This window comes from Miscanthus floridulus, chromosome 7 (assembly GCF_019320115.1).
Source record: "Miscanthus floridulus cultivar M001 chromosome 7, ASM1932011v1, whole genome shotgun sequence".
Classification (NCBI taxonomy): Eukaryota; Viridiplantae; Streptophyta; class Magnoliopsida; order Poales; family Poaceae; genus Miscanthus; species Miscanthus floridulus.
In genome coordinates, this window is record NC_089586.1 from 21,611,974 (window position 1) to 21,636,393 (window position 24,420).

At 42.2% G+C, this 24,420-nt stretch overlaps 2 protein-coding genes and 2 pseudogenes across 2 annotated transcripts; 2 read left to right on the forward strand and 2 right to left on the reverse strand.

The window, feature by feature from the left end:
• Positions 1-407: 407 nt before the first annotated feature.
• Positions 408-1,975, reverse strand: LOC136462790 (anaphase-promoting complex subunit 5-like; annotated as a pseudogene).
• Positions 1,976-10,864: 8,889 nt separating this feature from the next.
• Positions 10,865-14,342, forward strand: LOC136466706 (squamosa promoter-binding-like protein 4). The gene is made up of 4 exons (XM_066465197.1): positions 10,865-11,312; positions 11,878-12,014; positions 12,373-12,606; positions 13,633-14,342. Exons 1-4 carry the CDS (start codon positions 10,987-10,989, stop codon positions 13,944-13,946), a joined length of 1,011 nt encoding a protein of 336 aa, XP_066321294.1. The 5' UTR covers positions 10,865-10,986; the 3' UTR covers positions 13,947-14,342.
• Positions 14,343-15,159: 817 nt separating this feature from the next.
• LOC136466705 (serine/threonine-protein kinase STY13-like) lies at positions 15,160-19,261 on the reverse strand. Its single transcript, XM_066465196.1, has 3 exons — positions 18,816-19,261; positions 17,415-18,437; positions 15,160-15,769 (listed from the first exon to the last, which is right to left on the reverse strand). The coding sequence occupies exons 2-3, from the start codon at positions 18,341-18,343 to the stop codon at positions 15,430-15,432; spliced, it is 1,269 nt and encodes a 422-aa protein (XP_066321293.1). The 5' UTR covers positions 18,344-18,437; positions 18,816-19,261; the 3' UTR covers positions 15,160-15,429.
• A 1,947-nt stretch (positions 19,262-21,208) lies between these two features.
• Positions 21,209-22,175, forward strand: LOC136465203 (uncharacterized; annotated as a pseudogene).
• Positions 22,176-24,420: the final 2,245 nt, after the last annotated feature.

Consider the following 24,420-nt stretch of genomic DNA (forward strand, 5'->3'; position numbering starts at 1 on the left):
ATAGCCCAATCATTCTAATTTTCTCTTCTTGTTCTGTTTACATTCAAACACATTACCAACACTGTTACTCTCTCTTGAGTTCACTAACGACAGGTGTTGGAAACTTCTCTTCTGAGTTCAAGAGAAACTCACCAATAATAACAGAACTCGATAAGAATAGAGGAATAAGGGATGATCTCTCCATCTCGATCTGATTAACGTCATGGAAGGATGATACCTAACTACATTGAATGCTACGTCATAACTTGCTGATTGCCCTAGACTCCACACTACACAGCGACCACAGGACTCCACGCCCCCATCTCCATCTATGTGTAGCATTGTAGCCTGCCACCATGCAGCTCCAAAAGGCCACCACACCCTCGCTAGCCTCTGACAGCGGGGCATGCTTACATACATGGCAGAGATGGTGTTGTTTCATCGATCTTACAAAGTTACAGTATACATCAATCGTCTCTTCCCAAGCAGCGCGATTCAAGACACCCCACCCCGCACACGAGAGTGCGCCTTCCTACTAATAACAAGTTGTAGCTGAGGCTTCAAGCAGATCCAAGTTCAAAATGATTGGCTGGCTAACGCATAAGGAAGCCCAAGGACCGCATTGTCAGATTTCTAGGAGAATTAGAATAAAAAAAGTGTTAGCTTGCTCTGTGTAGAATTGTAATATTTTACCAAGTTCTAGTTAAAAAACGATGACTTACTTTATGCATTTCAGCAAGTAATAAAAGAATACTTGCATTCTCAACCTGCATGTTGTACTTGTAGCACGTAGAGAAAAGGGAATTGGCCACAGCTGCAGTCTATGTGAAAAAGTCAAGTGTCAGATATTATTCTATCAGATCATGTACTGGCATGATGAAGAGTGTACTCAGAATCAGGAAGGGCCCTGACCCCTGTAAAACCTAAGGTAAGAGGGAGATATCTTCCATGCAATGTGCTCGCAATTTGCATATATAAAAGGAAAATGCATTATTTCATTTTTTTCTTAATGAATGGAAAACAAATAAGATGAAATGCATACTTCTTGTGTAAATATAAGCAAGGAAGTGCAAAGCCTGGCTAAACTATTTTGCAGCAAGGAGAGTGTGAGCACGGTGTACACTAAATTTTGTCTTTAGCTCAATGTCTACTTCAGAAACAGAAGATGACAACACCCCAAACTCATCACAGATTTGTTGCGCGGCTTTTAGATGCCCTCTAAGTAGATCAATTTTACGCAAATAATAACACATTAGATTATGGAAGCAAAATGCAACTACAAAATGAAGTGTAGAAATAGTTTTGTATCGATGAAGTGCTCGCTCATGTAGAATCTGCATTCCTAGAAGCTGGATGTGCAAACTTGCTGACGATGGGAATTTCTTTTCAGCAAGCTTTAGAGCACAGAATGCAGCTACAGATCAATCACATAACAGAAGGCCATAAGAAAAGGTCGATAAATACATGGCTCTTGGGACACTACACAGCCTATGGGCTATGGCACATTTGTGGATTGTGGTTGCATTATAGGAACTAACCTGAATATCCTTTGAACACTGCCAGTTGTTGAATTAGCTCTACATATGCTAGTGATAACTCTGATGAACTATAACAGAAAATACAATAGCATCACAAATCCAGGTTCACAAAGCATCAGAGCTTTCATTTAAAAAGTTTAAAACTATGTGAAATAGTTAAAGAATAGTTGCAACATAATTTATATAAAAATAGAAAAGTTATTGAAAAGACACTAAATTTAGGCATTTAGCACATTCCCACCTTGCAGCATCTGCAAAGCAGGTTGCATAAACCAGAGCATTCATCCATACCATTGGAGCACTGTGAAGAGGGTTGACAAAATATGGAAATATTAATTTTCTTGAAATGGTACCGGTAGAGTGAAACTCCACTTTAAGATATGATTCAATAGGGACATAAAACAACCATAAAAAGACAGTTAAAAGAATTGCTGACAATTTGGTAGTAAACAAGACAGATATGAGCATAGGGGAAAGGAGGGGAGAGGGGGGGGGCAAGATTGAAGCAACAGAACACCAGGATCATAAAAGGTCTTATTTTTTATAGATGATAGAACTATAGAACAAACAGTGATGTATAGACCCTGTTGTTACTAATATAAATAGACATAAGACTGATAATTCCTGGTACCAGATAAAATATGAATCAACAGTGCCCACAATGAGTCAAGCGCTATTAAATTATTCATCAAGTACCTGCTCTTTCTTAGTTGCAAGACACTTGTTTGCTGCTTATCTAACCCATCCTTTTCCATAATACAACACTGTACAAGTGGGAGAATTTGGTATGACAAACCACTATGAACACTGAACCCTGACATTAACAGAAAATAGATACATACCTCCCATAGTGCTCCCAAGCGGTGGCTCTCAACAAATATGCTGAGCTAGCTAATTGCAATATTGGTGCAGGTACTGGACTTGGTTATGCATGATAATGGAAATTGTCGAAGTCATTAATATGTAATTTCTTGGTGTTCTTAGAACTTCTATGCCATGAATCAGAATCAGCGGATAGATTCCTAAGCCACGAAGTGATAAAACTACCATTATCATTTGAAGTGGAAAGAACATCTGCTCCAAAGTCAGTCAACACACGAGAACCTAATCTTAAATTCTACCAAAAAAGGAGCAAGAGAAATTATGAATACTTTAATATAGAAGCAAACTTTACAGCCACTCTGAAGGATGAGCATAAAATGTTTTGGAGTAAATGCAACATACCTTAATGACATCTGCAGGACATGTTCTAAGCTTTGTAGATGCATTAGGGCCAAAAGAGACTAGTGGCCTTTGGACATGCTGACAAACCAAGGAAGAAAAGGTTCATAAACAAGGATGCTCTGAGTTGAAGCACATGAGTCCGTTCTTAAGCCACATCTAGCCTTTTCAAGACCAAAGTGACAGATGTTATAGTAACAGTAGCATGAATACAATGGTAACTACACTGTAAGTTTGAAGTTGTGCATTATGTTCAAACGTTGACGTAACTATGACAGGAGAACTGCACAGGAGGATAAGCAGAGAAATTTAAACATGACTAGGTAAAGAGATCTTCCTAAATCCTAATGTCAAACAGCAATAAATAGTAAATACTAGTAGCAGATTTCTTTTTTTCTCGAGCACACAGCAGAGTTGTGTATCATTATACTAATCAGATTCATCACATTTGCACAAAAACCGATCAGATTCATCATGAAAAGAAAATTTCTGAAATCAAGCACATCAGTAGCAGTTGAGAGATAGATAGAGAAAGAGAGAGCCGATGCTCTTTACATCTAGGATGGGAGATGCTATTCGCAAAAAGAAAAGACAGAATCTGCTCCTCCGTTGGCCACTAGAGACCTAGGACGTTGGATCTTGCTACCGGGGGAGAACCAGGACGACGCCGCCATCGCTGTTGTCGTGCAGTCGTGCAGGGCCACTGCCGGTCGCCGAGGAGCCATGCCGTCCTGGTTGAGAACGCGATTCAATGACATCACCGCCGAAGGAGACCACGCCACCAGGGAACGCTGAGCGTGCGGGCCTAGGCACGCCATCGCAGAAGAGGAGGAGCAACTTCGGAGCGCTGGCCACCCGTCGCCGATGCGTCCGGCCTCCTGCAGGGGAAGCCAGGGGATCCGCCCATCAGTGCCGCCACCAACCACGGCACGCAGACGCAGAGACGCCATTGGCAGCGTGAGGGCCACTGACGCCATCGATGGGGTGGAGGATGAGGGCCGGAGCTCGAAGGGGATCAATCCACGGCGCCCCTGCACGGATCGTCCTCATCACCGGAGGGAGGGACGAGGAGGGTGGCCGCCGCCGGATGCAGGGGGCCCTCGTCGGCGCCAGTACCGGAAGGAGGGGAGGGGGTAGTGCCACCGGTGGGGTGGGGGCAGAGCCGCTGGTGGCGTTGCAGCCGGGGAAGTCCGTAGCGTGAAGAATATAAAAGACACCGGCGATTGAATGATGGCGAGGTTTGGGGACAGGATTCTCGGGGCTGGAACGTGGAAAGGACGAAACAAAAATGATGGATGCATGTGTAAGTGCATGGTCAGTGAATCATACTCGCATGTGTGCCGACCACCGTGCCTAATTAGGCACCGGCCATGCATGTCGAGAATCCACCGTCCCCTGCTACGAGCCACCGTCCATTTGCGTGCCACATACAATCACTAGGGAAGCCCTTCTTTATTGAATGCATCCATGCACGGAGGAAGGTCGGTTGTGACGCGCCTCATCTGAGCCGTGAAATTTCTATCTAACGCACCAACTAAACAGAACGTACGTGGACATCCTGTGAGGCCGCCGATTCGACGTGCCTTCATATCTTTAATTGTGAAGTCTCATATATTAGATCTTCTTCAGTCTCACTCAAAAATATCCAACAGCGTAGGTGTATTGGCCTTTTTTTAGACGGTTATACATTCTGGAAGGCTATTCTAATTGATATGAAAATTACGATTATTGTACTCTCTCTCTCTCTCTCCACCTAGAAAATTACAAATATCAGCTTGAGATTGCAGTATATATGCCTCCGTGCATTCTTTTTTATCAGTGGCTTATTCCTTATTTAGGACTTGTTTGGTAGAGCTCCACCACTAGAAAAAGTAAATCTGGATATGGGATTCACCTATATCCATAGTGGAGTAGCTCCACCATGGATCTAGAATTCATGGAAGTGTTTGGTATAGCTCCACATCTCTCTCTATCTCACTTCCACCTGGCCCCACAAGTCAGAAAAAAACCTTCGGCTTCTTCCTCCCAATGAACTCGCGTGCACGGGAAAAATCCTCAGGCGGGCACGGTGGCCGGCCAGGGGGCGGGCGCGGCCATCCAGGGGCGCAACCGACCAGCTTGCGGACGCTGCCAGGCGCGGCGACGGTAGGAGACGGTGACCAGCTCACTGCCCCGGCAGGCGCGGCCACGGTGGGCAGCAACAGCAGCTAGCTCGCACGCCCCGTTGGGCGTGGCCCGTGTCGGGTGGCAGCGACCAACTCGTGAGGCTGAGCTCGCGGTAGCAGCGGCTTGCACACGGAAGAAGACGACTTGCGACAACAGCGGCAGCCAGCACCGGAAAGAAGAACGTACGCGAAAATAGAACAAACCATTTTTTTTACAAGAGGCAATGGAGGGTAATCTTTCTCAACTCTACCGAACTTGGATTTGGTGGAGCACCCCTTGAGTTGCTCTACCAATTTGGTGAATCTGGGGTAGATCCACCGTTTTGGTGGATCAAATCCACGGTAGAACTGGTGGAGCTAATAGCGTTTGGTTAAAAAATGGATCCGAATCCGTTTTTGATGAATCTAGAGTTGGTGGAGCTCTACCAAACAGACCCTTAAAACGACTCATGTTCAACAAATAGGGGTGTATGAGTAATTTCCATTAAACACTAATCTATCCTAAATTAAAATTGTAAAATGTCAAGTTTTTTGGACCGAGAAAGTAGTAATTACTACCTTTTTTTCTCCAGATTGTTGAATCTTTTATGGAAGATTTGGAATAACAAACGTCAATCTTTTATGGAAGATTTGGAATAACAAACGTCAAGCTTTGAGCACCCAACAATGCAAACCCGGGCGTGTAAATGCAGGGAATGACGGAACTGAACTGAACTCAAAAAGAGATCCGGTCGTTGGGTCTCCGGTCAAGACGAGCTAGCGTTGTTTTCCATCCGCGGCGCCCTTTTCGCGAGGCGCTTTTCACCTGTGGTCGCCGCACTGCCACACAATCCACAACCGAGCTGAATTGAACGAGCGAGCTACGGAGTACCTTTCAGCGTCGGGGACGGCATCCGTTTCGGTCGATTTGACGTTAACTTCGCCGAGGCAACGCATGCTAGCTTGCTCAGTCACACACGTAGACTGACGACGACTCTGACTGAAACTAAACATCCCTGCTGGTGGCCGTTGCTGAAAGATATGATGCATGGTGAAAATATTTCCTCCCTGAAGTGACCTGTCGCGCGCTTTCTGTTCCCCTGTCGCGGCTGAATTGCTGAGCTTTTGGTGCGCGTGTGAACGCGTTCTTTGACTCTGCTGACGACCATCCATCGATCTAGCTTCATGTTCAGGGTTGCGTACTTCGTCATTTCTTTTCTTGGTTGCAGTAAGTGCATGCATGCGAGCAGGCCGCAAAAACACAAGGATCCTTGGATCAGACGTTTTGCAGGGCTGGTATATATATGGGCCGATTCGAACTCAGACTCAGGTATGAAATGACTCGGTGGGTGGCCCAGCGAGGCCGTTAAGTGGGCTGTGCTTCCGCCTAGTGATGATGTGCTAGAAGATTAAGCCCAGCTTTTGCTCAAAAAGAAGGAGAAGAAGATTAAGCCCAGCTTTTCCTGGCAAACACTTTGCATGATTCATGTGGTGTGCCGGCATGTTCCTGTGTATATATTTTTTCATATGGCCTGGTAATTTCCTGGCAAACTCTTAGCATGCTCCATGTGGTTTGCCGGCATGCATGTTCATTCCTGTAGAAATGATGTTTGTTCTTCGTTATCTAGAACATTGGAACTTTCAGCTTCTGTAGCGAATTATAAGTGATCGTGTACTCTCTCCTGTCACAAACAACTGATGTTTACAACGTTGACAGTCTTTGAAACATAACTTCATTTGGGCGCTACTTTTTATTGTCATATAGCTGTAACACAAAAATAATGTATATACTATTATGAAACTACATACTCAGGTCGATACAAACCTACTTGTACCATTTCCAAATATCTGAACTCAAAACATGATCAAATAATATATAACCCAAATTTGTAATGGTAGGGAGGGAGTAATTCATGTTGTTAAAGCAACTCCAAGAATCTCTTTAATTTATATCCTTTCATGTCGATAGGAATAGAGATTTTAGTGAAAAAAAAACTCTTCAACAACTTCTTTATTTAGATCTCCAAATATTACTATCCTCTATTCTTGATTTCTCAATAGTCAACGATGAAGAGAGTGATTGACCTCCAAACTACTATGCACAAGATATAGATAAGTTGTTGGATAGTGGAAAGATATACAGAGTAATTTTTATTCAAAAGGCTCTCCAAATGAGAATTTAGAGGTCAGTTTAAGAAAGACTATTGGAGATGCTCCTGTGATAGGTAGCACTTCCAATATGAAAACTCGAAACAACCTTGAAACCTCTCACTAGTGACAGGAACTAAAGTTTAGTCCATGTTTTGGATGCCAAATAGAAGATCTAAATATTAACTAATCATGGTCTAACAAAAACTAGTAGAGGCTAATCGATGAGTACAACTTATTAGAAAAAAGAAAATATTAATTAGTCCATGTGTTAGCCTGTTATCAATGACGAACTAAACTTTAGTCCGGTGATCCAAACAGGCCCTAATTTAATGTGATGAGTAGAATATGTACCCAAAGTAATTTGGACACAGGTGCGGTACGGTCATACGTATGCAGCTTTGCACCAGGATTGGATCTCCCAGCAAATCGATAACGCATGATTCATGTGATTTACAATCATGTTTCAACAGATAACCATGTTTATTCAACAAAATAAAGATTGGAGAACTTTCTAGTTTTACTTGAAATTATAAATACTAGCAATAATCAAACAATATTTATATATTTTAGAGTGTGTTTGGTTCTTGCTCCATCGCTTGCCTCGCCTAGCTGAGCGAGGAAATCAACGAACAAGCATTTGGTTGATGAGCGAGACTATCTCGAAGCTTGTGTTGGCCAGCTTTTGGCTTGCTTGCTCAGGAGAGTGACAGTGTTTTTACCACCGGTAGTGATTATTGAACGTGTTACGCATAGCATATCTAGATGATAGCACAAGAGATAGAGAGTTTATACCGGTTCAAATGAGCATGCCCAACATCTAGTGTATGATGAGTTGCATTGCTTGTGTGCTACGGTTCCGGGTCAGGTACCAATCATGGGCTCCCTACCCACCTTGAATAGCTTGAGGTATAAGGTTACTAATGGATATCTCCCTGATCAGTGTACATATATGTTTTCTAGTTCGTTACTACAAAACCCTGAATGATTGGGTTAAAAGTGTATATACCTTGTACATCAAATAGACGAAGGACCATAGATGTCGCTCCAGTCAATCGACCCGGTCCACCCTATGTCTAGGGGGGCAAGTTCGTTCTCTATGACGATACACATGTGGTATGTAATTGTCATCATTGGCATAAGAAACCACCTCTAGAAAATCAGGGTGGTTGTTTTATGTTAATCGGCCCTGAAAATAGGAAGACTTTCAGGAGTGATTTTCTTATATGAACCACTCATAGAAATTGATTTCAAGGATTGTCCTGGGGCTCTGATCCAGGTGGACATTTTTAAGATGGTTTTTAATATGACCCTGGCTAGAGAGAAACGAAGACACTTCTATAAATTCTTTGCATAGTAGTAACGTACTCGGAGACAAGCATGGGCCACTCCTCATGTTGTATTTCTTGGCAAATTATTGGCATCAACCATGTGATAATGTGCATTCCTATAGAAATATATACCCATTCAATAGAAAATTGAAACTTCCAATCAACTGCAAATTACAATCAAGTACGGAGTAACATCTATAGTCCATCCATTTGTAATGTATGGAGTTTTGGATAGCAAAATTTTTGAAAGAAAAAAATCACGGTCAATCCTGCTGAGCAACGCAAGGCAACATTTGGATCTCCTTTTGGAATATTAAAGTTTTCTTTAGATACATTAATATTAGCTTCTTCATGTAAAGCTCATTCTTGTACCTTAAAAGATACCCGGATACTTGATACTCCCTCTGTTCCAAGTTATAAGTTGTTCTAGCTTTTATAAATATATAGCTTTTGCTATGCACCAAGATATCAATTATGCTTAGGTACGTGGTAAAAAATATTTATCTAGAAAAGTTAGAATGAATTATGAAATGGAGGGAGTACAAGTTACAAGCTTTTTCCCAAAACTTCTACGGAGGCAAAACCCAAGTCTAATAAAGTCCATAGAAGCATCTGAATAAATATCAGCCGAGTGTATGAGATCGAAGTTGCAAGGCATTGTTCGGGGTACTTGTATCCTAACCCGAACACGACTTCAGTTCCTGCTTCCTACTTTACAGATAGGGTATGGAGTGTCTACACCGGTGATGGTTCTCTCCTGGATCTTGGTGGTTCCTGTTTAGGAGGTTCGTGCATGGCGCTTCGACCAAGTATGGTGCTAATGTCGTTGATATGGAACAGAGGGATGGATGGTGGATTTGAGGATTTGTGGGGGATGGACATGTGAGTAAACTATCCTTGCTACTTATCGGTGATGCGCATAGGTTCATGGTCAGAGAAGCATAGGATGTGTCCTCAGTCGATGCACTTCGTTGGTTGCCTCGTCCAATCCTCCATGGTGGGACTTTATTGAGGCTCGGTTCAAAGCCTTCATGCGATGGTGGTACCTCTGGCCTTGGGGTTCTTGCCGGCTTCTCCTTTCTCTGGTGGTAGCATCGGCGACGAGGGAAAAGAGCCAAACGCTGCATCCTCAGGTAGCACACAAGATCTCAAAGAAGGACTTACTTGCAATTTTTTTTTGTCTAGGTTCTCTTATTTAAGAAGGTTTGAATAGGTGTTCTCTCTGTACCCTTTTAGTATGTTCATGTGTCTGTACTCGCCTATGTATATTTTGGTTGGAAGGTAATACACGTTGGTAGTATAAAAAACCCAAAAACGAATCCAAAAATGTTAAAACCGAATTCTAGAAAAAATCTATCAATACTCTATAGTTATATCTGTATAAAGTATTTGCACTTCAAAAAGATCCCAATTATTTTTGCTTATATATAAGTCTTTAACAGACTTGTATAGAAAGAAAACCCAAGTCTAACAAGCCACATAGAGGAAAATAAATCATCTGCAACTTTGTTGAGAAGACTCATCCATCCGCATCTGTATATTGAGATGGAAGTTGAACGGTATTGAGATCGAAGTTGAACGGTGAGCTCGTCCTCTTTGTTTCCTACAGCACACTTGGGCAGAATGCTAGGTTGGCTCTTCTATTTGAGCGCAAACCGGGGCCCTGTTCGCGTGAGCTTATCAGCTAGAATCTATAATATTTTTCTCTCACAACAAAACAACTTTAGCCGGCTTATGTATCAGCCAAACAGAGCCCACATAAGTAAATATATTAAAATCGAGCAGTGAGGGGATAAGATGTATATATATTAATTAATATGTAACGCAATAGGTAGCTGATTAATTCTATCAATAGGTGGTGGTGGATGGAGGCGTCGGAGTCACACGGCCACCTCACCATCGCGTCACGGGATCACACCCAGCAATGGTTCCTTCCATGTCCATCCATCAGTCAAAAGGGAGGGAGGGAGAAGGGCAGTGTGTGTTCTGATGATGAGGGAAATAAAGGAGCCAGGAAAACGACCTCTCACCTCCCCACTTGTCTGTTTATTTTATTACATATATGCAGCAGAAGAAGAGATCCAAAGCCCCTCACGTCTCAACTAAACATATTTAATCAAAAGCTAATTAAGTGGCCCACTAGCAGCTTAGCACAAAGCAATCAGCATTATTGGCTGATGAGTAACCATTTCTGAAAGTCATCACTGCAGCAAGATATGCAGGATACAGTGAAGAGTGAAGAAGTCAAGTGAAAAGCCTGCACTTGTTCTCTTTTGCCCCGGTTCACAGCCCGCTTGAAGGCTGAATGTGAACACCATGTTTGCATATACGTACCCCGTCTTTTGTTGGAACCCAAACGCAAAATGAGAATTGTCTGGATAAAAAGATCTTCACAAAAAAGAGAGTGAGAAAACGTGTAAAGAAAAGACATTAGTATGCAAAGAAAAGTGAGGGGGGAAATAAAGAAAAAGGAGGTCCAAATATAAAAAAGACCTGCCTTTTTTCTAATCCAAATTCTCTTTCCCCCATCTCTTCTTCTCCACAGTCCGCACTGTTCACCTCCTCTTCCCCCTCCTCTCTTCTCGATCCCCAAATCCGAATTGACCAGCCCAAATCGTCGCCCGCATGGAGTGGACGGCCCCGAAGCCCGCGTCCTCGCCCTCCTCGCCTCCTCTGCTCTGGGACTGGGGAGACCACGCCGCCACGGGCTCGGGCTCCTCCTCTGGCGACGCGCCGGTTCGGCGCGGTGGGAACGAGCGGGAGGCGAAGCGCGCCAGGGGCGAGGACGGCGGCGGGGGAGCTGAGGTGAGGTGCCAGGTCGAGGGGTGCGGGTTGAACCTCACCAGGGTCAAGGACTACCACCGGAAGCACCGCGTCTGCGAGGCTCACACCAAGTCCCCCCGCGTCATCGTCGCCGGCCAGGAGCGCCGCTTCTGCCAGCAGTGCAGCCGGTGGGTCGTCTTCTTGCTTGCTTTCGGTTGCTCCCCCAGACGTCTGCTCTTGCTTGCTTTGTGCGATTGCTTCCTCCTTTCCTATGATTGCTTCCTGCAACGATGGGTCGCGCTTTTGGGCTGCAATAATCGCGTGATTAGTTGATTGGTTTGGACAAGCAGGTGTTTTTACGTGTTCTCTTTTACTTTTGTGGCTATATGCTGTGTGTGTACGGCGTGTGAGGCTGCTGTGCGGTTTTTTTGTTTGGGTACGGAACTGCATTTTTTCCTGATCTGGGAGTGAAAGATGCTTCCTTTCCACTATTAGTACTGCTGTACTTGTGGAGAATCGTACGCATGGGTGAAATGGCTGTGCACTGCCTGTTTCCCTTTTCCAGTTTTGGTATATGTGTATGCTTTTGGGATGAGCTTTTTTTTGTGGGCTACAGGCATGTATCTATTTTTATTCCATTATTACTGTATAAAGATTGCAGGCATATATCTGTTGTATGCACTTTTACATGGCAATTGACCATACTTAGGACCTATTTTGTTTTTGCTGATTGCTTGGGTTCTGGTAATCCAGGTTCCATGCCCTGTCAGAGTTTGATCAGAAGAAGAGGAGCTGCAGGAGGCGTCTGTCTGATCACAATGCCCGCCGCCGGAAGCCTCAGCCAGATGCATTCACCTTTGCCTCTGCAAGGCTGCCTTCGTCATTGCTTGGTAATGTGTTTATATCTTAACTAGTGTTTGAAATTTGATATCAGTGGACACTGGCAAAATGGTGGTGATGGGCTCTTAGCATGCTTAAATTTATCTGCATGTACAACTTCCAAATAGATGTCTCGTTGCGCAAATGGCAAGCTTTCTATCTTTTATAGTTTGTAATAAGTTGTCTGTTGTGTTTCTTCATGGTATTAAATACAAACTAGGCTTTGGACTTGAGAGTACCATGATTAGTAATCTAGATATCTTGTACTATACAGCTAGGATTATCGTGTTTCAGTTATATTATTCTACCTTCTTACCTCCTATTTGTAAAGTTAAATGTTCTTATCCCTGAACTCCTCTGCCACTGCAGATGATAGAAGGCAAATAAGTTTTGTCTGGAATAAAGCTCCTGTTAGCCATGTAAGACCTTTCACTTCTCCATGGGACAGCTCATCTGACTTAAAGCTCCCTCATGCAAAGGAAACAAGAGAGGTATCAACAAAAGTTGGGACAATTACTGGACAAGTTCATTTGGATAAATCTCACATGTCCAGTGCTATTCCAACACTTAGCCATGGCAAAGATGAGCCTTGGCCAATGAAAGGTTTGATTTTCCAAACATTATTCTTACCTGCTGCAGAAATGTGTTCAAGGAAGAAGCTGTTATTTGCTTTGTTAACTGGTTCACCATATTTGTTGACAAAGGGTTGTAAAGAATCTCTGCTTTAGTCGGACCTTAACTAAAACATCTTGGATAGTTGACACATAAAAGGAACCTTTTAGTCATTCCCTCATTGCTTCTAAGTTTTGCAGAGATGGGAAGCTGATTATTATTAGACGAGTACTTTGAATTTTCGTTGCAGAAGCTTGTGAACTTACAAGTCAAAATATATTTGTAGTTGTTCATATGATTTCGCCTACATAGAATGTATGGTGGAACAAAGAACGCCGAACTCCTTGCCATAATTCAATCCATACTGGGCTAGCGGATGTTTTGTTGTAGGTGGCATGATTCTTCAGTCTGTAAATTTACTCCCAGAAAAAGAAGAATACTACAAGAATTGGACTGTCAGTTGTATTCACGTGTTAGTCTAGGATCCAAACACTTGATTATGTTAGATTTAAGGGAAATAGAATGCCGCAGGGACTGATATCATTTTCTCCAAAATGGTATTGGGAGTTGGTTATTAGCGATGATGAATTTTGAGTGCCAAGAAAAAGTAGATGTTTTTCTATCAATATCATATTTGGTAGCATTATTTTGTTTGTTTAGTTTCACGTATTCTAGGTTTCTGAAGTTCTATATCACTGTTGAGATACTCCTAGTTCCGTTTATGGATGACATATAAACTTCATTTCGCTTGCAAGATAGTACTAATAAACTGCAGGTCCATTTGACTCTCGTGCACTTACATTGCTAGGTGACCAGTGTAATAACTCTGAGCATCAGAGTTAGAAATTGTAATTGACTGTTGCAACTCTGCTTGTTTTTCATGCTAGTATGTTGTTTCATGCTAGTATGTTGAACCATGTGATTTCATTTGCCATGCCGTTCCTGCAACTTCTGTATTTTGATGTTCTGTGTTGCCCTGATGGGTGTATAATATAGTCTGAATGATTGGTTGTGCAGGTCCGGACATGTCTATAACTGCTTCAAAATTCGATGGAGCACCGGATCTTCAGCATGCTCTCTCTCTTCTGTCAGTTGGCGCTTGTGGATTGCCTGATCCTGTACATCAAACATCTTGCGTTATCCAATTTACTGGTGCCAGCGAGAACAGTAGTGACCTTCATTTATCACATGGAGGGAACTCTGGTCCAGCTTCATGCGCTGATGGACAGCATATAGCTACTCAGCCTCAGTCTCAGCTGGTTCGTTTTACCATGGATACCAGCAACAATGTCTATGAGCCCAGTTTCTTCGGTGTAAACCAGACAAATTAAGCGTGAAAGAGACACGCCACTTTATCATTTGGATAAATAGCCATGAAGATGGCCTGGGCTTGTGCATGAAGTTCTTCAATCAACCACCGGACATTAGGATCTCCCTGTTAATGTTATCTGCATATTTATTGGCCATCCCTGAATTAAGTTGAACCAAGTGTAGGCCAGCTTATGTTTAATATGCAGTTCCAACCTGTGATTGACCCATTTTTTCTGTTGTTTTTTTGCCCCCTGTGATGCACTTCTACTGCCCTGGTGACGATGATGTCAACGGTTGGGTATCTTTGAAACTGTCCTTGATGAATCTGGACATTTTGTGTGTGTGTGTGTGTGTGTATATTGTTGTTGCTTCTTCAATGTTTTTCCTAGAATATAAAAAAAAAAAAGCTGTTGTTACGATACTGACATCATTAAAATATTAGAAAGACTTCAGCTCCTGCTGCTTTTTTTTATGTTTTTATTGATACAATAGGAGAAGAATTTATGGTATAATTCCAAGTAAAGAAATCAATCTTGCCTCCAAATCAAACAGCTGTTTTAATTCTGGGGGTGGGGAATCATACAATTTGGTCACCATCACGATTGTCTCCATACAAGCCTCCCTGACCCACATGCTTATGTGGCGGACGGAAATCCCGTCTTCAGTGCAACCAACCAGACAAACTATCATACAGCTTCCCGTGTAGGAACTACCAGCCAAATTCCAGAAAATAAAATGTCCATGGTCGGCACACACTCCACACAAGCATGGTCGCATGAAAAGTCGACGTGCGACTTCGGCAACAGATGGTGCCAAACTAAAGCCATATCATCCTTCTGAAGCCCCGTATCATTCTGGAGCGGTCTCAGCCTGTTCATTTCGTCGTAAACGATCATGGATTATTTACTGCTGGCTAATTTGGTATGAGAGAAAAATAATGTTTCAACTTATAATCCACGATCGTATACGAGCGAATGAACAGGCTTGAAACGTAGGTCAACAACCAAGTACAAGGAACAGCGATGGTGCAAACAAACTTGCACGAGTCAACAGATGGTGCCACAACAAGAGACATATACCAAAAACTTTAGTCGTATATCATTCTGAAGCGCATACCGAAAACTAAAGTTATATATATCATTCTGAACTGCAGAAACAGCACAAATCTTGGAACGTAGGTCAACAACAAAGGGCAAGGAACAGCAACAGCAATGGTGCAAGCAAACATGCTGATTACAAGAACAGGCAGATGTTATTAACATAGGAAAGCTCCATTAGAGTTAGATTTTGTTAACATACAAGGAATAATCACCTATACTTTCAGAAGAGATTACTCCAGCTGTGCAACTTACACAAGATAGAACGCAACAACACAGAAGCTCAAATCCTAGGGTCTTCAGAAGAGACCCTGGCACTGACGCGGATACATGAGATAGCCTCTTTATCCTTTTCCCCCTCCATTCTCTTACCCACTTTGGGGTCATCTAGTCACCAACTCCCACTTCAGTCAGTGGTCATGGGTTCAGAAATACAGCAGCGGAAGCGTGCTTTGCGCACGTTGCTCACAAGCTCCATCTCAGCACTCTCAAGCATGCAGACAATCTCAGTAAATGGTGGGCGAACTTCTGGGTTCGCATCCCAGCAACGAGTCATAATGTGGCTTAGAGAAGGCAGGCAATCTTGAGGGATTACCGGACGAGCACCCTTATTTACAACAGCAAAAGCTGCCTGAACAGCCGTCATGTTGGTGAAGGGAAGCATGCCGGTTATTAGCTCCCACAAGACAATGCCAAAGCTATAGACATCAACTTTATGATCATAGGGCCTGTGCTGGATCATTTCCCTGCAAAGAAAAAAAGAAGAACAAATCATAAACTATACACATGGCATTAAGAAAATACAAATACAAATTCCAGAAGCAACTGGCTGCTAGTGAAGCAATGGCAAGTTGAACACTTATCTCCGATTTCGTATTGTAACCAAAAAAAATTAGACCATGTATACAAAAATGAAACATCTTTTCAGTTATTTTTGTTATAATTGGTATAGTCGCCACTCACCCTTCCCCACTGTGGACAAAATAAGTGCAAGTGTGCAACCTCAGCAATAGTTTAGTAAAAAAATGGAACTGGACACGATAGTCCAGTAGTTCCACCATATTAATAACTTTAGAGTTAGGGGGTGTTTGGTTTCTCCTCCTAAACTTTAGTCGTTGTCCCATCGGATGTTTAGACACATGCATGGAGTATTAAATATAGACTAATTACGAAACTAATTGCACAGTTTACGACTAATTTGCGAGACGAATCTTTTAAGCCTAATTAGTCCATGTTTTGACAATGTAGTGCTACAGTAAACATATGCTAATGACGGATTAATTAGGCTAAATAAATTCGTCTCGTGGAGTACTGATGGATTCTGTAATTTGTTTTTTTATTAGTATCCGAACACCCTATGTGACACCCTCACATGACACCTCCTAAATTTTAGTCACCGGATCCAAACACCCCCTTAGTCTATCCACTGTGTCGTGCGTAGGCATGCAACTCACTCCCATTAACATGATTTGACTTATTGAATATGCAACAATATATATTGCTAATACAATGAAAACCTGGACAGCGATGCATAATGGAACACTCAATAATACAGTTAAGTAATCCAAAAGACAGCTATGCAGCATGTACAGTTGAGTACTTGAGTTATCAAGTAATTATGTATGTGAAGTTGGATGTACAATCAGTAAAACTACCAAAGTGGCTGAAAATTTTGAATACCTGCACTTCAGGAACTTTGCAGCTATTCAACATAATACTGACCTACAATACTCCCTCCGTCCCTAAATATCTGTCGCCACGGTTTGCGTGCCAATAAGTTTGACTAGATTTGTAGAAAATATTAGCAACATTTGTATCTCTAAATAAATTTATTATGAAAATAGATTCAACGATCTATCTAATGATATTAATTATGTACTCCCTCCTCAAAAAAAATGTACTCCCTCCATACTGGTAATTCAAGTCATTTTGGACAAGACTTGGATCAAACATTGGGAATATAAATCATAAATAACTTTTAAGTTGTTGAGTTTGAAAATGTGAAAACCATATGAATAGATTTGTCTTGAAAAGTACTTTCATAAAAATATACATAAATCACTTTCCAATAAATATTTTTATAAAAATAAGATATTAAAGTTATGCTTTTGAGACCGTGTCGCTGTCCAAAACGACTTGAATTACCAGAATGGAGGGAGTACCATAAATATTAATATTTTTTATATATATTTAGTCAAAGTTGTTTCTCGGGAAACAAAAATGACAGTTAGAATGGGACGGAGGGAGTACTGTTTTAGAGTGAAGGCCTGAGAACTTGTGAGCTATGCAAATTGTGTTTCAAAATAAATTAAATGCTAGGCATTACAGATGCAGAGATACAAAGAAATTTCTGCATAGAGCAATCTTCAGTAAGGGGAAACTATAACTTACGGTGCCATCCAGCGGTAGGTTCCTGTCTCTGGTGTCATCCCTTCAGTTTTCACTTCGATACGAGCAACTCCAAAGTCAGCAATCTTAATGGATTTGTCTGCTGAAATCAGAAGGTTATCTGACTTCAGATCTCTGTGAATAAATCCCAATGCATGAACATATGCCATTCCCCGGGCTACATCCAACGCCTGTTTCACAGCCAACCGCAAAGGCACTGACTTGTTCTGCCTTCTCGCCAGGAATTGCCTGACTGAGCCGCCTTTTGCATACTCCGTAATAATACACCACACAATTGATTTCCTGCATGCCCCTATGAACCTTACAATATTTGGGTGACTCAGCCTAGACAACATCATAACCTCTTGCACAAATTGCTGCTCCATCAAATGGGCTCTTTCTGGATCATTCTCAGGCTTCTCCAGCAGCTTAATGGCAACATCTTCTTCATTATATGTTCCCCGGTACAGCTTCCCAAAGGCTCCTTGAGCAAAAGGATCCCCCATGTCCAACCTCCCCAGATCAATGGTCCACTGCTCATAGCTGTTGAGTATCTCTGTAGGATGATTTGGGTCCATCAAAACCCGGGCCAATGCATCCTCATTTAGCGCGTGTGCAGCCACACGGTTTGGGCGGAAGACACTATTGCCGACTGAATAGCTTGCAGTCAGTGCATCACGGAGGCCTGGGTGCTTCAGTATGACCGTGCGGGACTCGTTGGAGCCCACACTACTATTGTCCACTGACATGGCCACAGAACCACCAGCACAATTGGTCAGGTTGAAGCCATCGGTGCTGTCTACAGACATGTGAGAGCCCTCCCCAAACTTTTGGTAATACGGCATGTTGTAGAAGCCATTGATCTCATTGTCTTGCATCCCCTTGCCACCACCTCCGCCTATCATACCATGAAACCTCGCCCCCTCGGCCATCTCCCAGGATCCAATCCTAATAATAGAGATAGAGCTGCTGCAGGTTGCCCATCCTCAAGCAAGAAATGCCATCTTCTCTGCCCCCTCACAATCTCTAAAACAGGATAAAATTAATGAAGTGAGATAAAACAGGATAAAATTAATGAAGTGAGCTAAAACAGGATAAAATCAGGGTTCCAAAAAGCGGCACTAAGCGCACGCTTCAGCGCGCTGAAGCGCTAAGCGGACAGGTAACGCTTCGCTTTGGGGCATAAGCGCTCCCAAAGCGGCGCGACCGCCTTGGTGAAGCAGCGGCTGCTGGCTCCAGCCATGGCGAGGGCGGGCACGAGGCGACTGGCGAGAGGCGGGAGGGGGAGCCGCTGGCGCCGCCGCCGAGCCTGGGACTGCCCCGCCGTCGCTACCGACGAATCTCCGCAAAACGCGCTGAGAGAGAGCTGCGAGAGATGGAGGAGCTGAAAAAAGTAGATCTCACCGGCTCCTTCTCCCTTCTCACGCGGGATGGACGCCGCTGCCCCTGGATCCACGCGCTGCAGCTCCTCCTTGCCAGCGACGGAGAAGAAGCCCGGCGGCCAGGAACGACGGAGGGAGGCGGGGCGGCGATGAGAGGCGAGACGGCGCGGGAGGCAGGGCGGGAGGGGCGGAGCCGCGGAGCGGAGGTGGCGGATGCGCGCCGTCGCTCGGCGGCGCGACGGGAGGTGTGGGGGCGGTGGTGGTAGTCCGAGCGGGAGCGGTGGGGCGGCGGAGAAGAAAGAAGAGTTCGTGGTGCGCCGCGGGATCCCCGGTCTGCCCCAGAGCGATGGGCTAAGGGGAAGAACAAAATCTCCTGCAACTAAAAGAACCAAGCGTCAACATCGGTTTGGTGCGACAATTGCCTCGTTCGTCCGTCTGCCATCCTATGATCGATTTCACCTCCGTACGATAATTACGGCAGTTGTTGATTTGCTTTGCATACAGTTGTTGATTTTCCTTACGTGAGACCCGCGTGCGGTGGTAATTATGACAGTTTCCTTCCATGCAAAAGGAAGTACCCCTCGCGCGACCATCACGCCTGTTGTGATATAACTTTCTTACATGTAAAAGAAAACTACTATCAATCAATCAAATTAAATCAAATAAAAAATTATTCTCATCAAGAGGTTATTATTTTCCTTCACGCAAAACAACCGAACATGATTATCTACCATATTGCGGTGGCGGTCGATCCCTGCGGTGGCGGTCGCGCCGCCGACTGACGGGAGGTGGTCGTTCACTTGCCTCAACTAGCAAGAGGACAATCTCACCCTCGCCCGCGTCGTCCAGGAGCTAGCAAGAGGCTAATCTCGCGGGGTCGATTGCGCCTAGGCCGGGCACTTCGCTAATCGCTGCTGATTCATCCTGCTTTTTGCAGGAACAGGCATACATGATGCTGTCGGTGGCGAGTACGTGATCTTGAGGCCTTCGCGTGCCCCCTGTAGGACACCGAGGAGCTCGATGTTGCCGACAGGCTGATGGCGCATGTTGAAATCGGTGATTATGAGTGTACAGACCGTGTCAAGTCAACCTTGATAATTTTTTTTCCTATTTTTGTATGGTGCTTAATCTGCCGTTGTACCATGGCGAGCCATTGAACAGGATGATGTTGCGAAAGATGATGAGGAAAAAGATGATGGGGTTCATACACCGTTGATATTTTTTATCTAATCTTTGCATGACTCGATTGTCACGTGTAATTTTGTACTTTCGGATAGTTTTATAAAAAAATACTAAGATTATTGCTGTTAATAATACAAACAGGGACTGTTTAAGGTAGTGAAATATCTTACCACATTATTTCTCTGAGCTCTAGAATTAATAAGATGGTAGTATGTACTACTAAATCATAATCTTGAGCTGGTAGCCATAATTGGCTTCTTGCTAGAAAGAGATATAATGCTAATCGAATTTACATAATCTTGTGATGATGTTCCCACCTCTGTGAACAAGCAGGCATGATAGTTTGGAAGAAACTAGCAGTGACTTGATATTTATCTTCTGTTGGTGAAGTGAAAGCAGCAGCAACTGTTGGATTATTCAGATAAGCAAGGGAAATGGTTGTTTTTGTCTCCCTATTTTCTTTAGCTCAACAGACTTAATTTATGACTATGGCGCTGGTTATTTATGCATTCCATTAGACATCAATGATTCATTCATGATTTGTTGCCTGTAGATGTAAAATAATAATCATACTAATATCTATTGCTTTAATATTTGTCTGATCTTTTCATGTTTAAATGATGTAAGTTTTGTTCTTTTTTTCTTTGAGATGGATTTTTTTCTTTTTTTACTAATAACCCGCAGATGATAAAGCAGTTGAGGGCAGAATCAAGGATGATAGCACTGTTGAAGGCAGAGCCACCGATGATAAAAACTGTTGAGACAGAGCAAAGAATGATGATGACATTGAGGACGGAATAAATGATGATAAGACCATTGAATGTCAAGTCACTAATGATAAACCTATTCAGAGCAAAGTAACTAATGGCAATGTCATTGAGAACAGAGAGATTGAAGGTAAAGCCACTGAAAGAGGCAAAGGAGACCGATATTTGGATGAAACTCTGAAATATGATCAGATTTGGAGCACTGACTATGAAATTGCTAATACTGAAGAAAACCTAGTTGATAATGGCAACTAAGTTTCGTATGAAAATAATAAGGCTACTCTTGAGCTTTCTCTCTACTTTGTGGTGCTAAAGCATGGTTGTTCATCACATATGTTTCATACGCTAGCTTTCTATTTATCTAGGATTTACATTCATGCATCAAAAATTTTGTCCTCAGATACGAAAACTTCAGTTGCAAAAAAATCAGTTTCTAGGCTTCTGCTTGTTTCAAAATCCCGTGGCAATGATGTTTCAAGGTAAATTATGACTACGCTCTACTGCTTGTTTCCCGTTATTGTTGTTAGCATCTATTCTTTCAGATTCAAAATTTAAGAAGTAAGAACCTAATTTTGATGTAGGCTGATATTTTGGCTATCGAACACATTTGTCCTGAGAGATCATTGCACAAACATTTGGTACTTCATGGCACTCAAGTCCATTTAAGGTTTTCAGCACAAATGATGGCAAAGAAGCCTGAAGAGGAGTTTCGCTACAACACGATGGAAAAGTAACTACAATGGCAAGTATACACAATATCATGAAGCTGCTAGATGATTGGTGCGAAACTAGCACATTGTAGATACATTGGAGAAGATGTGGTGGCATATAAAGGTTAGCCCTATTACTGTCTTGGCACTTTCCAAAAAGTTGAGTATGGCTCCTGTAAAACAGTGATGAGTAAAACCTACTACAAACTAATTCATTTTTAAGTTTTCTGAAGGATTTTTATTTCACATGCAATGACACCCCATATGCAAACCCCTGTAGAAGATTTGTCAACACCAAAGATTGGGAGGTTGTTAGGGCTTTCTGGGTGATCAGCAACATAGGAGTTTTTCTATTGATCTCTGGAAAACTACATTTGATGATGCATTCAGCAGAAGTTGTCTTCTTCGTGCTGGTGGACATGAGTGTGGATGTTTACCAGTGTTGGCAAAATTGGTATGCTTTCAGATGCTGATTTTTGTTTCTTTGGTAATGGTATCTTTTATGTGAAGTCATGAAATTTTTTATGTTTCTATCAGGTGGTAGAGCATTGCGTAGCTCATTTAGATATTGCTATGTTTAATGCCATCCTTCGTGAATCAGAGATTGAGATACCCACGCATACTATATCTGACCCAATTGTGGACTCAAGAGTTCTATCGATTCTAGCTGGCGACTTAAACTTTGGATCAGGCACACAGCTTAAGAACTCTGTATGTGCTTAAATTATGAAATGCTTGCAATTACATGATGAACAAACAAACAACCTAGAATAGGGTCTATGCATGACACCTCCCTTGCACTATTGATTGTTAACACATGATATATACTTCGTAGGTTGGGAATTGGTTCAGATGGTTGTCTGGTACGTTTATAGTTATCTGTCCAAATCTAATTATCTTGTTCTGCAAGATATTACCTTTGTGTTTTTTTCATGTATGCTAGGGCCCTTAAACTGATGGTTTATAGTCAAGTTAGAAGATAAAATACTAATGATTTCTTGAACTTTATAATGGTCTATACAATATGAAGACTTATATAATATTGATGTTCCGTATATCATACTTATAGGTAATAGTACAACACATATTCATACATATGTTATCGTAACATTGTTTTTTCCGTTGCAATGCACGAGCATTTACCTATATTTACATATATACTCGAACCTATGTACAGAATGGTATGGAGATGCGACGGAACTTATTCGTGGATTTACTGGCGCACGAAAGAAATGAATATCGGAGATTTCTTTCTACCGATATAAAATATTATCTTAGCCGCATCACGGAAAGATCTATACAGTAGAGGCTGTGAGCCTACGACGTCGCGCTCTCCGTGACTGTGTTAAATTCATAAACTTCGCTTTTTGGATTAAATGTCACTTTAACATTGGTATTTAATTTTTACAGTATTGTTATCTTATCGTGCGATCCGTGTGTTTTTAGTACAAAATGTTAGCTATCCCGTAGCAACGCACGGAATACGCTACCTAGTAAGTAAAAGAAGAAAAAAGAAAAAAAACAGGAGTATTATAGATATTTTAGCCTTCTTGTGTGCTAGGAGATGCTGTTTTTATCTAACATTTTACCAAAACAGCAACCCACTTCTAGAGCTACTCCTTCACAGGAAAAGGCAGGGTCGTAGCATATAGGTAGACAGACCGGACAGACTTGGTCTATTCTAACAACATTTTAAGCAAGCTGTTTTTTTAACTAAATAAGCAAGCTGTACTATCAAATCAAATCTTTATATAGTAGTAGTAATAATAATAATTAATAATAAATAATAATAATAAAGTTAAACATTGGATCTTAGAGATGATGTTTAGTTCTTATTATGAGAAATGTGCATGCAACAATAACTATTGCTGCAAATGAGCCAAGCTCGAGTAAATTTAGGACCTGGTTCCATGGGACTAGAGACTAAAGACTACTTTTTAGTCTTTTTTAGTCCCTTTTAACCAAATAGGAGGGACTACTAGAGGGACTTTTAGTCTCTAGTTCACTAGTTCCTTGGCAGAGGTTTTTTAGGACTAGTGGACCAACTTTACAACCCTTATCCCTCCCTCTCTCTCCTCCCTCACCTCTGTCCAAAGGAAGAAGAAGGATATTTTAGTCTTTGTTCATCCCTTTAGTCCCTTTTAGTCCATGAAACCAAACATGTTATTTAGTCCCTCTTTTACAGTCCTGTTCACTTGGACTTATAAGCCGTACTTTTTCAGCCAACAAACAATATTTTTCTCTCACAATAAATCAACCAACAATACTTTCAGTCATGGCTTATCAGCCAAGCAAACATGGCATTAGGTCCTCTTTTAGTCCCTAGTCTTTAGTCCCTGTAACCAGACAGGGCCTTAAGCACTTCAAAATCGAGCTTGATAGAGAATTCAAGCCGAGCTTGGCTCGCTCTAAGACTGGAGTAGGCTCAAGCTCGACTCAACAAGGTTCGTTTATAGGTAAATATCATTGTTTGGGAAGTAAAAGATAATGAGGTAATACAAAAATTTACAAAATAATTAACATAAAGTAATATAAATAGAATCTTTCATATGTACCAATTATACTAGTTAATGTTTTTTAAGACATCACTAGGAGTGGTGAGAGCCCTACCTGAATAATTTTCCACTGATATCGGCGAGGCTGGGAACGAAGGGTGAAGAACACCTATTACAGGGACGATCCTTGAGGTTACAAAATAATTGTATCATAATAGCAAAGTATCTATAATGAAAATTAAAGAAAATATAAGAAATAAAAGAGGCAAGGGATAGCTCATGAGCCTTAATCAAGATATTTGAGCTAGGCTAGTCGAGACCCACAAGCCTACGGTCAGGCTCAACTGCTCAAGCTTGGCTCCAAACCAAACTTGAGCTTGGATCAATCTTTTCACGAGTCCGAGCTAGAGTAGCTTGTTGAGTCCAAACATTTTGTATAGCCCTAGCACATTCATTCGATTTCCATCGCTTAA